Source organism: Motacilla alba, chromosome 7 (genome assembly GCF_015832195.1).
Source record: "Motacilla alba alba isolate MOTALB_02 chromosome 7, Motacilla_alba_V1.0_pri, whole genome shotgun sequence".
In the NCBI taxonomy this organism is placed as follows: Eukaryota; Metazoa; Chordata; class Aves; order Passeriformes; family Motacillidae; genus Motacilla; species Motacilla alba.
In genome coordinates, this window is record NC_052022.1 from 26159663 (window position 1) to 26173409 (window position 13747).

The following is a 13747-nucleotide window of genomic DNA, read 5'->3' on the forward strand; positions in this document are numbered from 1 at the left end:
GTTCTGAAGAAAAAGGGAAGCTTGTAATATGTGTATCATGGGTTTTGACAAGCACAGCTGTTCTGTGCTGGCTCCCTTGCCCATCAGTGCTTGGCGTTTTGAACAGTAAGAGTTTGAAGATAGTGTGTGGTTTTCATTCTCCACTCATATTTTCCTTGCTGGCTTGCTGCACTTCAGTTTTCCCCAGCATTGTGTATCAGATAGACTATTTTTCGTCCCCAATTTTTATTAAAATCTCTACACCACACTGTCTTTGCCAGAAAAATTTTGAATGACTTGTCCTCAGACGCCCCAGGAGTGCCAAGGATCGAAGAAGAAAAGTCTGAAGAGGAAACAGCAGCACCTGCCATCGCCACTGTTACGGTGCCAACTCCCATTTACCAAACCAGCAGTGGGCAGTACAGTATGTAGTCTGAATTTCTCAGTGGTGCTAGTAAGTGGGGATGAGAAGATGGAGAACTATTATTTCTGTAACTGTTGTTTGGACTAGGACAAAGCAGGAGGTGAAAAAAAGATTACTTTAGTTTGACTGTTAACCAGGCCTTTTGAACACATTTCTATTGTAAGTGTTTGAAAGGCTTGATTAACATTCTGCTTGCCACTTGGTGCAGCTAATGCATCCTGAGGCAAAACAGGAGCTAGCCATAATGCTATTATAAACTTCTTCACTTCAGGAACTAGATGAGGGAATTCAGAAGTTTCTTTTTTTTCTTGGCAGATCATTAACACTTGTTTACAAAGCTGTAACCTCATCATTAGAAAAAAAACCATTACGGTCTGCGATTACATTTTTAGAAAGTCCTGAAAGAATAAGGTTGTTGACAACCTTAATATATGTCATAAGTATATGTTTCTGAGTTTTCTGTGTTAGATTTTATAGGTACAGTGTTTTGACTTGAAGAATGATTGAGGGTATGGCTTTAAAGATAAGACACATGCTGTCTCACACTATCCATACAGTAGGAGATGTATACAACACATACAAAAGGGAGAAATAACTACTTGTTTACATCTGTCTCTTAAAATCGCTTTCAAATTTCGTATCTCTGTTTACTCCTTAACCCGTTTGCTTTGTACCCTGCTCAATTTTATCGAAATGGATGTGGTTCATTCTGATTCCTGTTATAACTGTACAGTGACTGCATGTGCAGACACTTGAGATTTTGGTGTGTCTGTATGTAGGAACACGGTGGAATTCTGTGAGTCACAAAAGGGGTGATGTCCTGGTATACCTGCATGACAGGATTGAGGGAAAGAAAGGAAAAAAACAGCAAAGTTAAGACTGCCTGAACCAAACTGTACCTTTATGAATGATAAAACAGCTAGTAAGGGTCTGAGGAAGTTGTAGAGAAGGGGGGACACAATCAGAAGGAAAAAAGAAGCCAAATCAAGAAAAAAAGTGGGACACAAGATGGATAGCACTAGCAGCAGAGGAGACTGAAGGGCATAAAGCACAGAAGATTAGAGGAATTTCAGTTCAGAAGAAAAACTAAGGACTGAGAAAAATACCTAAACCAACTAAGAAGAAAATCATAACAAATTAAAAAGTATTCCCTGGAGGTGGATTGTGGCTCTTCCATGTTATTCTGTTTTATTAGAGAAACTAATTTGTATTTTAGCTGTGGGTTTTGGCCCTCACAAACATTTGAAAACTTAACTTTCAAAGGATGATTTCTTTCGTGTACATTGAAGCCATGTGTCAAGGGTTCAAAGGATTTAGCTTAGATCAGTATTCTTCCATACCTAGGTTTAATACTGTAAGTTAATGACTGAATTAGTGTCTTAAATGCTGGGTTGATTTTTTTGTCTGCAGTTGCCATCACCCAAGGAGGAGCAATACAGTTGTCTAACAATGGCACAGATGGAGTACAAGGTCTCCAGACGTTGACAATGACCAATGCAGCTGCAACCCAACCTGGCACCACCATTTTACAATATGCACAAACCACAGACGGACAGCAGATACTTGTACCCAGCAACCAAGTTGTTGTACAAGGTGAGAAACTTCACAGCCACTCATTCTGTGTAACATTTTCTCTATGCAGATATGAGTTGCCAACGTGACTCCTTAAAATGTGTCTGGAAACAGAATTAAGAGCTTTGGCACAGATAAGTCCACAAAATTACTGAAATTCTGGACAAAGCTATTTGTCATATTTTTTGAAGCCTTTCCCTTTAGATTGCTAAAACTGGATATTTGAGGTTTAATATATTTATTTTTGCTTTTCCATGCTGTATTTCCTGCATTTTGTCCACACAATTTTTTTATATGTTCTGCAAAAACTTATACCACTTCAGAGTTGTGAGTTCTCCCATATGTGCAACAATAGGAAATTTCAAGCAAGCATTAAAGACAGGAGGGAAGGATGTTTGATTCTTTCTAAAGGGACACTTTCATTTATTAGTAATTTTTCCCTTTTTTCAATTGAAACTCGTAATTTCTTCCTACTGTGATTTTTGTAACTAGTCAGTGAGTGAGTGACTCAATCAGTGAGTCTTGGAATCATAGAACAATTTAGGAGAGTGCCTTAAGTGATTGTTTGGTCTAGCCCTCAACTTGGCAGAGCTACTTTTGCTTAGAGTAAGTTGTGGGGACCTATTGAATCAGAATACATACTTTGGTTTATTAAAAATTTAGGAGTATTACAAAATTTTTATTGAAAATAAAAAAGTGTACCCCTGCTTCTGTGACTATAAAGTATTTGATTTGAAAGTTATCCAGGAAGAGTTTACCAGGCATCAGTAAAAATGCATAGCAGAGAAAAGTACTGTTGTTGCATTGATCTTTGGGGTTTTGTGTTCTTAAGGACATATGATTTCTTTAGGTGGTATTCTTTAGGTGGTATTGTGGTTTTTTTATGAGCTCAGGCAAAATTAACACACTCCTAAGATTAAAATTATTAAAGTAAAAGAAAGCCAAGACCTTACTCATTCTAGAGAAGCAATAGAGCACTGTCCATCTCTTGTGGGAGTAAATGCTACATTTTTACACCTTTTTTTCTATGTTAGATACTTACACATGCAGTTCCTCTTTTTCCAGACAGACATTTGGAGCATAGCTAGAAATAGTGACCCCATCCTTCTCTAGAAATGCTAGAATTGCCCAAAAAACAGAGCAGTATGAAGAAACATAATAAGGGAGAAAGAAGCATAGCTATACTGCCAGACAAATTAAGTTACCAAGCACAAGTGAAGACTTCTTCAGCAGGAATGCCCAAAACCTTGCATATATGAATAAACTGAGCCTGAGGTGGCAGTGATGACCCAGATGATGGTCATCCCTCCTGAGCTGTGGCCCGGGCTGCACGCTTAGAGAGATGGCTGGGTCACAGAGGTGACTGTGTTAGGGAGATGACGGGTTAGAGAGATGAGTAGGCGCTTTCCACAGCGCGTGTGACAGCGCCGTCACCACACTGATGTCACATTCCCATGTGTCCCTGCAGCTGCCTCAGGAGACGTGCAGACCTACCAGATCCGCACGGCCCCGACCAGCACCATTGCACCAGGAGTAGTCATGGCGTCCTCCCCAGCGCTCCCCACCCAGCCGGCAGAGGAGGCTGCGCGCAAGAGGGAAGTGCGTCTGATGAAGAACAGGCACGTACATTCACACCGCTGCTATTGCCCACTGAGCTCTGCATTGGCCTAGAGTGTCGAGTGCTAAGAGTGCTGATCCTCCTTAGCCGTGTTATGAAATGCTTTATGAAGCATTTGCCTTTATTTAAAGATGCAAAGCAGAAATGCACATCTACTAATGCTGTGTGTTCCGACTGTGAAACCTCAAGTAAAGTGTCAGACTAATTCTGTGAGGTGTGTGAATTTGGTTGTTGCAGTAAGGAGAAAAGTAATGGGTGAGATACTTGTATGACTGCAGATCTGTTCTCTGCAAACACCAAGATGAGTTGCTTTTTTTTTAGTTACTACATTCATGTGGTTTACTTTGCTGGATTCTCTCCCTTAGCCTTGCTGCTGGCCCACGTGTGCTCCTTGTGAGACTGTCTCACTTGTTCTTTTAGCCGCTTTGGGTTTTCTCCTCTGGGGGCTGAAAAGCTCAAGCAAAGGCTAAATGAGCAGCTATTCCTTTTGATTGACGTCCTGTGGAGCCACTAGTGGCAGCAGAGGGGCTAAAAGAAAGGTAAAGACTTGATCCTGTAGGATCCAGTGTGTGAGAAGGAACAGCTGAGCTTAGTGGTGGGGGTGGGTGGAAATAGCAAAGGAAGAGAGCTGTAGGGAGAAGCTGAGCAACTCCCTGTTGCTGTGGGAGTGGGAAGGGGTGGGCCTGAACTGGCCCATCACACCAAGCTTGAACTCTTACCCACAGGCCACAGATTGGAGCCTGTGTGTTCCCCTGTGACACTGAGAACCCAGTGCTTCCCGCCCTTCTGAGCAGGGGAAGCCCCCTGAAAACCTTGTTTACTTCATATGTCAGTCTGAAAAATCTGATGTTGTGCAGGTTCATGTATCCTTCTGTAGGTTGCTGTGCTGTGAACATAATGGAAACTTATTTGAGCAGAACCAGTGCTTATACAAGGGGCTTTTAATGAAATAAATAATGCTGAACAGGAGAGGTCACTTTTAAAAAGGTTTTTGTACAGAATGTCAGAATGTACAGAATGTTTTATATAGTTTTCTCATACCAGTGAATAGTGGATATCACTCTTTCAGGCTCTGCATTTGAAAAAAAATTAATTAGAATTACAGAATACCCTCATTTAGTCATCAGTCTTATTCCAGTAAAAGAAAGCTTTTGTGTTTGTGAAAACCAAGAAAAACAACAGGGAATTACCCCACTTGAGTTAAACTGACAGCTTTTGCAACAGTATCATGTTGCATGTGGTGCTTTTAGCCTGTCTGCTTAATAGATATTTGCAAATCTAAGCTCCATAGCAAAGTGGGGAAAAAGGATAGAGAGGCAGATGGTAAGGTGGTACTTACTGGAGGATTATAGTGTAAATATTCATAGATATTATTGTGCAAATTTTCTGTATAAATTTGACATTTTTAAAGCTCTGTTGTAATTCAGTAAAATTCTGGCTGTTCATAAATCAGCACACACAGACTTGAGGTGGCTTAATATACACAGCCTAAAGGGGAAAAAATCACAGAAAGAAAATGTTGTCACCCAAGGAGATTTGTTAGTAGTTTGCACTGGGAGGCACTTCCTGATCCCCTAGTACTTAATCTTTTGGTAACAGCCCAAAATTACTTAAATTCCACATGTTACACGTGGTTTACTGAAGCACTGCAGGCATGTGAAATTGTATTTCTGGGAGTGACAAATAGATACCTGAGTCCTTTCAGGGCTTACAGGCTATGGTTTCTTCATCCTCTCTCATTTGTGGAGCTGAATTTCAGAAATTACTTTAGAGGCTTCTTATCAGTTAGGTCCTGGAATGCATTCTGTTTTTACAGCTCCTATTTATCTAATAAAGGGAGGAACTGGGTTCTGATTTGTCCTCTCATTTCCCAGAACACTGACTGTCTCACCAGTCTGTGTAGTGTTTGCAATGAAGAGGCACACAGACTCTTATTTTTGAAGCTGTTCTGTTTTGCACCTAAAGGTTCAGGGCAAGTAAGTGTTTATTTCCCTGTGTCTGCAAAGTGCTGCTTGGCCAAGAGGCACTGCAGGAGGAGAGCCCTCTGCCTGGGCTCCCATCTGCCCGTGGCATTTAGCCTTGTGCTTACTTTGCACCTTGGTGCCGTTATATTGCTGTGCAGGGTAGTTCCTGCCTTGGTGCTCCTGCCTTCAGGATGCTCAGCAGCACATTAATACCTTCTGGTATTAATTTTTTCACTGATGCTCTTGGTATGTTACCAAGTTGCCTACAGGCAGCTCACTCTTTACAAGCAAGACTTAGAAGTTTGACTATCTTGAGGTCTGGTTTTGGCATAGCTGACAGGGACTAAAGAATTACGTGTTTGGGTTTTTTTTAATTTTTATTTGAGTCATTAATAGCATCATTGCAGTGATGCAGACATCATTATTAAAATAAAAGCATTGCTCAAGAGCAAATACATGAAGCTCTAAATACAGCACTTTTTTACACCAGTTGATCATCTTGTTGGACTATAGCAAAGGGAAAAGTTAAAGACTGTAAAAATAATAATAGATTATAATAAAGTCAAATTATTGCAGCAGCATTTTACTCAGCGTAAAGGCTCCAATGTGAATCCTGCAAGCAAAATTTTATCAGTGATTAGGATCCTTTGCTCACAAAAAAAAAAATGTACTGGTGCTGCCTTACTGGGATCTGTATGTTGAAATGATATGTGGATCTTGAGTGTGTGTGATTTGAGAGGAGCAGTTGTTATGAACTCAGTGGTTTTTCCTCACTTGCATTTCTTAGCAATACCTCCATATTCTGAAAATGGCAGTACTAGTAAAGGTTTGCCTGAAAGCAGTTAGGTGGCCCATGTCTGCAAATGATTGTTCTGGATTTGAATGGCCTTTTTTCTTTGCAGAGAGGCAGCACGTGAATGTCGCAGGAAGAAAAAGGAGTATGTGAAATGTCTAGAAAATCGAGTGGCTGTGCTTGAAAACCAAAACAAGACACTGATTGAGGAGTTGAAAGCACTTAAGGACCTTTACTGCCACAAATCAGATTAATTTTGGATTCTCATTTTCACTTGTCCAGGTGGGATAGAGACTGGTTCTGGCTATACCCAGAAAGACAAAGTAAACTTTTTATTTTCTAAACATTTCTTTTTTTCTATGCGCAAAACTGCCTGAAGCAATTACAGAATATACTTCATCTGTGCTTTGCATCAAACTGTGAATGTTCAAGTACTTGCCTCCACTTCTCCCCTTACAAGATGAATTTCATCATCAGTCTCAGCGTGAAGAAGAAGAACAGGCTTCTCTCTCATCTCCCGAACCTCTTCAAGGAGTAACAATGGTCGCTTGGGAAGTTACTGTGGGGAGGGTCCTTTTGTAAAGATGTCAAGAATTTGTGCTGAGCTCTTTCCATTGCCTTAGAGACAGAGCCACCCCAGCCTCTTGGTCCAGAGAACGGCGGGCCACATAGGTGGAGCGTGCATGGTACAATGGAGAAGCAGTGGTTGCCACATTGGTTTCACTCGTTCGTGCCAAGCTGTGCGAGTACACAGCTGAGCAGCACGCCGGACGAAGGGCGCTTCACTGTCACCTTCTTGGTGTGGAGATAACAGACCTTCTTCAAACTAGCCCAGGAGGGCGTTTGATTTGCAACCTGCATCAAGCCCTCCTAGACTAGTAAAAGCTTCTCCATACTTCAGAAACAAAAGCATTGAAACGAGCTTCACTGGTCAGTTGTTGATTCTCCTAGCTTATGTGTGCAAGTGCATTCAGCATTCTGAATGCACAGAAAACAGACACCGACTTCATAGGATATAGGTTGGGAAAGAAAATTTTTTTAAAAGATGCAATTGTGATGTTCTGTAAACAGTCACATAGTAAACAGGGGTAACACAGTAAAGCACTACCTATTTGTATGCAGAACAACTAAGCAGTTGAAGCATAGCCAACTCCACTTAAGTACTCTCTGAAGACAATATTGTCTGTGTCCCAAGTCCTCTCAAGCAATGAGGTTGTTTTTATTTCCCTACTACTGTCTTATGCAATGGAAATTATTGTACTCAACAGAAATATCAGCCTGGTTTGCTAAATTATTTTTTGAACTTTGAGGCTGCCTTCTATACATAAATGAAGTTTCAGTATAACAACTACTAGGACAACCTCAAATATTAAAGAGGACTTCAAACACAAATATTCCAACTCCTGCTTTGAAAGGGAAAATACTGATTATTTGAACCTGGCCAGATGAGCTAAACTCTTAATTTATTTGGGATATTTTTTGATGGAAAGGGTCAGATTTACTGAGTAATCTGTTCTGCAACTAAAATTACTTACGTGCCTCAGATGTTTGCAAGATCAGGTTTTTTTCTGTGCACTGAGGAACTGTGGTCTTTCCCAGATTTATGGTGTTAAAAAAGGTAGTTCATATTTAAAAAAAACCCCTCTGTACTAAGCATTAGGACTTCAAAAGAATCATGCTCAAAAAGAACCAAAAAAGAACATCAAGAAGTTGTCAAAAAGCATGTGTCCAAAAGAATCATGTGCGGTTTGTGTACTGGCCCTCTGGAGCCAGTCTCTCACTGTGTTAACTCGGGTCATTCGATGGAGTAAGTTTACTTTGGGCTTCTGGTCAAACTGTTATGTATAGAAACGTATGGATAAGGCTCTGGTCTATACTAATGCCTTGCCTAGCAGAGTATTAGCTAATATTTTTTCCCGTTCATTCTGTATCTTTTAAGGATAAATTTCACACACAGGCTTCTAAAAGGTTATACCATCAGTGTGATGTTATAAGGAAAATACTTGGAAGACTGTGCAGTTGAGTCTCAAACACCTAAGCAGTATTAAAAGTTCTAGATTTCTCATTTGAGGGGGCATTCAGTTTCCAAGAGACTTAATTTAAAAGGAGCAGGGTTAAACTTACAGCATTATTGTTACATCTAGAGTTATCAAGAATTTCAAATTACATTTGTATTTCAAGAAAAGAACATAAGCATCAGAAATATGAAATAATTCACTTTCACAAGTTTTGTGGGTGTTTATAAATGGTCTATTTTTATCTGCCATAGAGAGTTGTTTTTTGTGTTTTTATTTAATGGGAGATGAATCTATTATTTTAGCAGTGCAAATTTAAAGAAGACCCTAAGTTCTCAGCAGTGCTTTTATAAAGTCTCTGATTCTTAAAATCAGCGAATACAAATACATAAAACGGTTTCATTTTCCAGAACGAGTACTGAAGTAGAAATGTTGATGATACAGGAGTCATTCTTGTAAAGCATGTAGCTCGTAGTGGCCTCATTTGCAGTGCTGGAGGAATGGTTCCTCCAGCTTTGAGAAACACAGAAAAGGCTGTATATGCCCACATTAAGGCTGTTTCTTTTGTAGAACATCTGTTTGCAAAAAACGTGAGGTTTTGCAGTGAACCTGAGCAAGGCAAGCTGGGCTCTGAGAGCTGTGTCTGGTGGGTAATGAACACTGTCCAGAGCTTGCTGACAATCACCGGGCACAAAGCCTGGGCGCTGAATGGGCATGGGAGCCTAAAGCAGTGCCCAGGTGGGGTTCTCCTAAGACACAGTTTGTGCAAATCTGTGTGACAGTGAGAGGAGAACTGTGTTACCCGTTTGTGTGTGGTCTGCAAGTGGCCTGTAGTGGTTTTAGCCTAGACTTCATTAGCAAATAAAGTTCCACTAAGAAAAGAAATGTAATTCAAAGTACATAGGGGTCTGCAAGGATCTTTATTTTTATTTATGCTGCACTGAGGATTATGGGACACAAATTTATTTAATGAAAATTATAGATTACACTAGTAAAAAAAGTATTAGACCAAGTACAGGGCTGGCTAGGCTACCCATACATGCTTTACTATTCATATTGACCCAAAAAGGGAAAGAATATGACACGGGAATCCATTCCTATGTTATTTACCGAGAAGTGAGGTTGGGGTGATAAGCTTCTATAAACTAAGGCCATTTGGAAGTAGGATGGAAATTATGCTGACAAGGGGGAGGGAGGATGAGTTTTATATCTCACGGTTGTGAGTTTTCCAGAACTGATAGACTCTTTTACCTGAAGAGAGGGTTAGAAAGGGCTAGATCCGTTATGTTCATAATAAACAAGAATTGGTTTGAAATATAATTTTTGTAATGTCATTATTTTGCAAAACAACAGCACCAATCAGGCAGTTAAGATATTGTCAAAGGTGCTCTTTTAATTTAGATATTCTTGGAAAATACATATGTATAATATATGTACATATATATATATACACACAGTATATAATCTACAGCTCTGAGAGCTTTTAAGTCAGGAATGCTGAGTATTATAGTATATGGAGGTCAGAAAAAGAATTTTTACTTTTCTGTGTGTCTGGGTGTGTGTGGGTGTGTGTGTGCGTGCGTGTGAAAGCTTCCCCTCACCCCAGTAGCTCTGGGCTGCATTATTCTAGCTTTCAATTACTGATTTGTTTTGTGCTGTCTCTCAGTTACCCATTTTCAAGAATTTTATTTCATCTTTCATGGCTTTTGTGAAGTTTGTTTTTTATTGATGAAGATTTTTGAACTTACGTAAACAGTTGTTTTACAACCACCACCACCCAGAGTAATTCACTTCTGTGCTTTTTCTCTTTGGCAGCTATATATCAAAGGCAAAACATTTGGAAAGGTTGTTAAGGTGTTGTTTTCTAAAGGAACCACTGGTAAGACTTCTGTTTTCCTCCTGAGGTAGTGGTGATGCATTCTTCCTTAGGCAGCAATTTCACCAGCACTGGGGAGTTGCTGGCACCGTTGCTTGTATCCGAAAGCACAATTTTAGCCTGATGTGCTCGTCAGGACTGCTCAGACACCTGTAGTTCTGGCTAGCCTGGAGTTGGCATTTGCATTGGAGATCACTGTCTTCTCTGGTACTGGTACATTGGTCAGAAAATCGGTGGGGTGTTTGGAATCATTAAGAGGCTCAGGAAAAAAAAAAAAAAAAAAAAAGATTTAATAAGGAAAAACAGCCCTGATAGTTTCTGACCTAAATTTGTACCACAGGTTGCTTTTTTTAAATCTGGGCTTCCAGTAAACTGCAGCAGCAACTAGTCATCTGTTAGTGAAAACTGGCACCTGCTTTTTTACTTTGTTTTTTCATTTATGGCAGACAGTGCTTTTTGTGGTTTAAAGACAAGTCCACCCATCAAAGCAAGTTCGATATCAGTGGTTGTAAATCTATGACAGTTCATGCAGGATTTAATTGATTTTGTAAGACCTTGTTTTTATTGTAATTTTTTTACCCTGGAGCCTGGTTAGTATGTAACATTTGCCAATGATCCAACCAAAAGGTCATGTATTTATTTTTGTTACACTGTGTTCTTTGTAACTGTTTAATTAAAATATGCACTTTTAAAGAAAAAAAAAAACCAACAAACAAAACACAGAGGAAAAAACATTAAGGTAAATTTGGTTTGCTTGAGAAGATTTCTGGCATAATTGTTGTGATCCTGCTGCCTGCACACAATTCACTCCTCCACAGCAGTTGACTCCTTGGCTAATTGAACTTGCAGATCAGCACCTGGTGCCCAGCAGGCATTGCTTCACAAGGGCAGGAGAGCTGAAGGGGCAGGAATCAAGCTTGTAGTGTCTGGAGCAGTATGTAGAGGATGGATGGGAAATTATTTTTAGAGTAGAACTAGTTCAGTGATCCCATGTGGGAAAGGGAGGTTAATTTGGAAGGAAAGCTGAACTATTTTTCAGCCACTTTATTCCCCTTTTCTTAATTGGAGATTTGTCTGCAGATTTTACAAGCTGCATTCCAAGAAAATAAATCAAAAGGCTTTCCAGTAATTTGACACCAGGAAGTAAAGGTACATTGACAATGTGTCACCTTGCTTGAAAAGAAAAGCACAGCACAACCACCTTTCTTTAGCAGGAATGATGATAATTGAACTCTAACCCTGAAGTCTGTCATTGTGAGCAGGTTTTAAAATCATACAGTACATTGATGGTTCTCTGTCGTCTGCCTGGGAACTCGTTTTTCTGAGCTGTGTAATTTGCTAGTTGTGAAAGACACTGATTTTACAAAAGCCTAAATGTATCCTGAAGCTCAGTTGGTCTGGAAGGAGCCAGACTGGTGAAGAGAGGGTGCTGAAATCCACCTTCTGTGTGCTTGCGGCAGGTTAGGGTCTGTGGATAGATAGACTTGAGTGTGTGAATCTTTGAGGAAAAGGGACCAGATCCAGGTGGTGTAGAGAGGGTTTGCATTTCAGGTGTTTTGCCTTGGAATGTGTTTTTAAAATGTATTTAAGCTGTGGCCTGCAGAGAGATGTGCTTGGGCTAGTTGGCATAGCACAAAAGGAAGAGTGACCCGTTTGCTTTCTGGCACTGCAGGTGCAGGTTTGTGACTTGCTCCGTGGCGAGTTCAGGGCTTGCTTTCAGCAGGAGAGGCAGGAGCAGTCAGCTCTCCTCGGGAGGTGTGTGCTGGCAGGGAAAGGGCCAGGGGCAGGCTGGAATAACCCATGGCTGGCACACTCCATAAGCTGAGCATTCACTGCACTCAGGAATCGAGCAGTTCACTCAGCCTCAGCTGCATATTCCTCTAAATTAGGGGATAGCTGAGTGAGAGCATGGGGATGGCAGGCCTTGAGCCAGTTGCTTATCTGGAAATGGCCACTCTTAAGAACTAAGGAGGTTTGGGTGCTTTCCACAAGTTGTGTTTTATCCAGGTGCCACTCCATTTTTTTTGTGTGTTTAATTACATTTATTTATATTAAAACGTTAATTTTAAAACGTTCTACAGCTTCAAGTTTTTTATGAGATTTGAAACTGTGCTGCTTATAATGGACTTCTTGGGATGGGAACAGGACAAGAAGAGGTGCTAGTTGGCAGCCAGCCCCTCCACAGACTTTTTTCCACAGATTGGTTGTTCACTTCAGAAATTAGTTGTTTCTACTCTGGATTTATAATTTGAAAATGTTTTGAAACAATGTTTTTCAGGGAAGCTTCCAGAGCAAGGGTATTACTCTCCCTTTGTAGTGTAAGCTGGAAAGAGTATGTTCACCTCATCTGCATTTCTGATTCTTTACCCAAACCATGTCAGCACAGAACAGGGTATTTGAGCTTGACTCCCACATACTTGTGGAAGTTAAAAGACTAAATGAAAATCCATCATTGGGGGAAAATAAAGGCTTTTTTACATCTCCCCAATAATCTATAAACATCCCTGTTGTGTTTTCTCTTTTTTTTTTTTTTTGTGCTTTTTCTGTGTTTAAAAAGAATTGTACTGGGTTATAATGCATTTTATTAACACTATGTACATATTAGCTGCTTTGTGTTTCAGAATGGTAGTAATTGCTTTGTATATTAAAGTGATTCTTGTGAATTTGTGAATTATTGTCATAAAGAAGTGCTTTTTCTTACTGTAACCTTTGTGGTATAAACTGTCATAACTCCCTTTTTACACAAACATTTATGTGCAGTCACATAAACATGCTTTAAAAAACTCTACAAAGTCTCTTTTTTGAGCAGGGTGTTCCATTTACACTAATTTAATTTAGTGGCAAATGGCAGCTAGAAGAATATGGGAAAAGATGTATTTTGAGCAGTCTATGGTCTCATCTCAATCTGTGCCCTGCCCTAAGTATTCATGAAGTATTCTCCCCAAAGAGAAGGCTCTTTTTAATCTTAATTGAATTAGATTAGTTAGAGGTTAAGTCCTGAAAAGCAAAGTGTCTCTTCCTCCTGATATTTTTAAACCTGTTTTCCAGTGCCCATTCTGGTGGCAGTTCTGTTGTTTAATAATATTTGAAAGGCTTATGCCTTTCCACAGTTTAAATATGCTGCATGTCTCACTTTCAGGCATTCCTGTAAACCATGTACTCCTGGTCTTCAGAACAGAACGGAAACAGAAGGCAGCAAACACTGCAAGGATCACAGCCCTATTATGTAATCTGCTAGGCTGGGTCCAAACACTGGGACGAAAGCCAGGAGAACAAATTCAGCACTGAGGTAAACACACCTCCAGTGAAATCAAGGGGAAGCAGTAAGGTCAGCTCATTACAGCTGGGATTTTCTAGTTTTTAAAATTCCATTCACTTTCTTGCTCAGAAAAATCTACAGTAATGAGAGAGAATCCCAAACAGGGTTAGTCCCTGAGATAAAAATGCAGTTTGGCTTGAATTTTGCACTGAGAAGAACTGGGTAACACAGATCCCTGTGTGTAGTC

At 40.1% G+C, this 13747-nt stretch overlaps 1 protein-coding gene across 3 annotated transcripts in view; it reads left to right on the forward strand.

Annotated features, from left to right (window-relative positions):
* The window catches only part of CREB1 (cAMP responsive element binding protein 1), a 40106-nt gene extending 27079 nt beyond the window's left edge, over positions 1-13027 (forward strand). For all 3 annotated transcript variants that reach the window (XM_038142275.1, XM_038142276.1, XM_038142274.1), the window contains 4 exons: positions 261-403; positions 1814-1996; positions 3444-3594; positions 6460-13027. In XM_038142275.1, the coding sequence (XP_037998203.1) occupies positions 261-403; positions 1814-1996; positions 3444-3594; positions 6460-6604 (622 nt within the window). In that variant the 3' untranslated portion in view covers positions 6605-13027. The remainder of the gene's footprint in view (positions 1-260; positions 404-1813; positions 1997-3443; positions 3595-6459) is intronic.
* Positions 13028-13747: the final 720 nt, after the last annotated feature.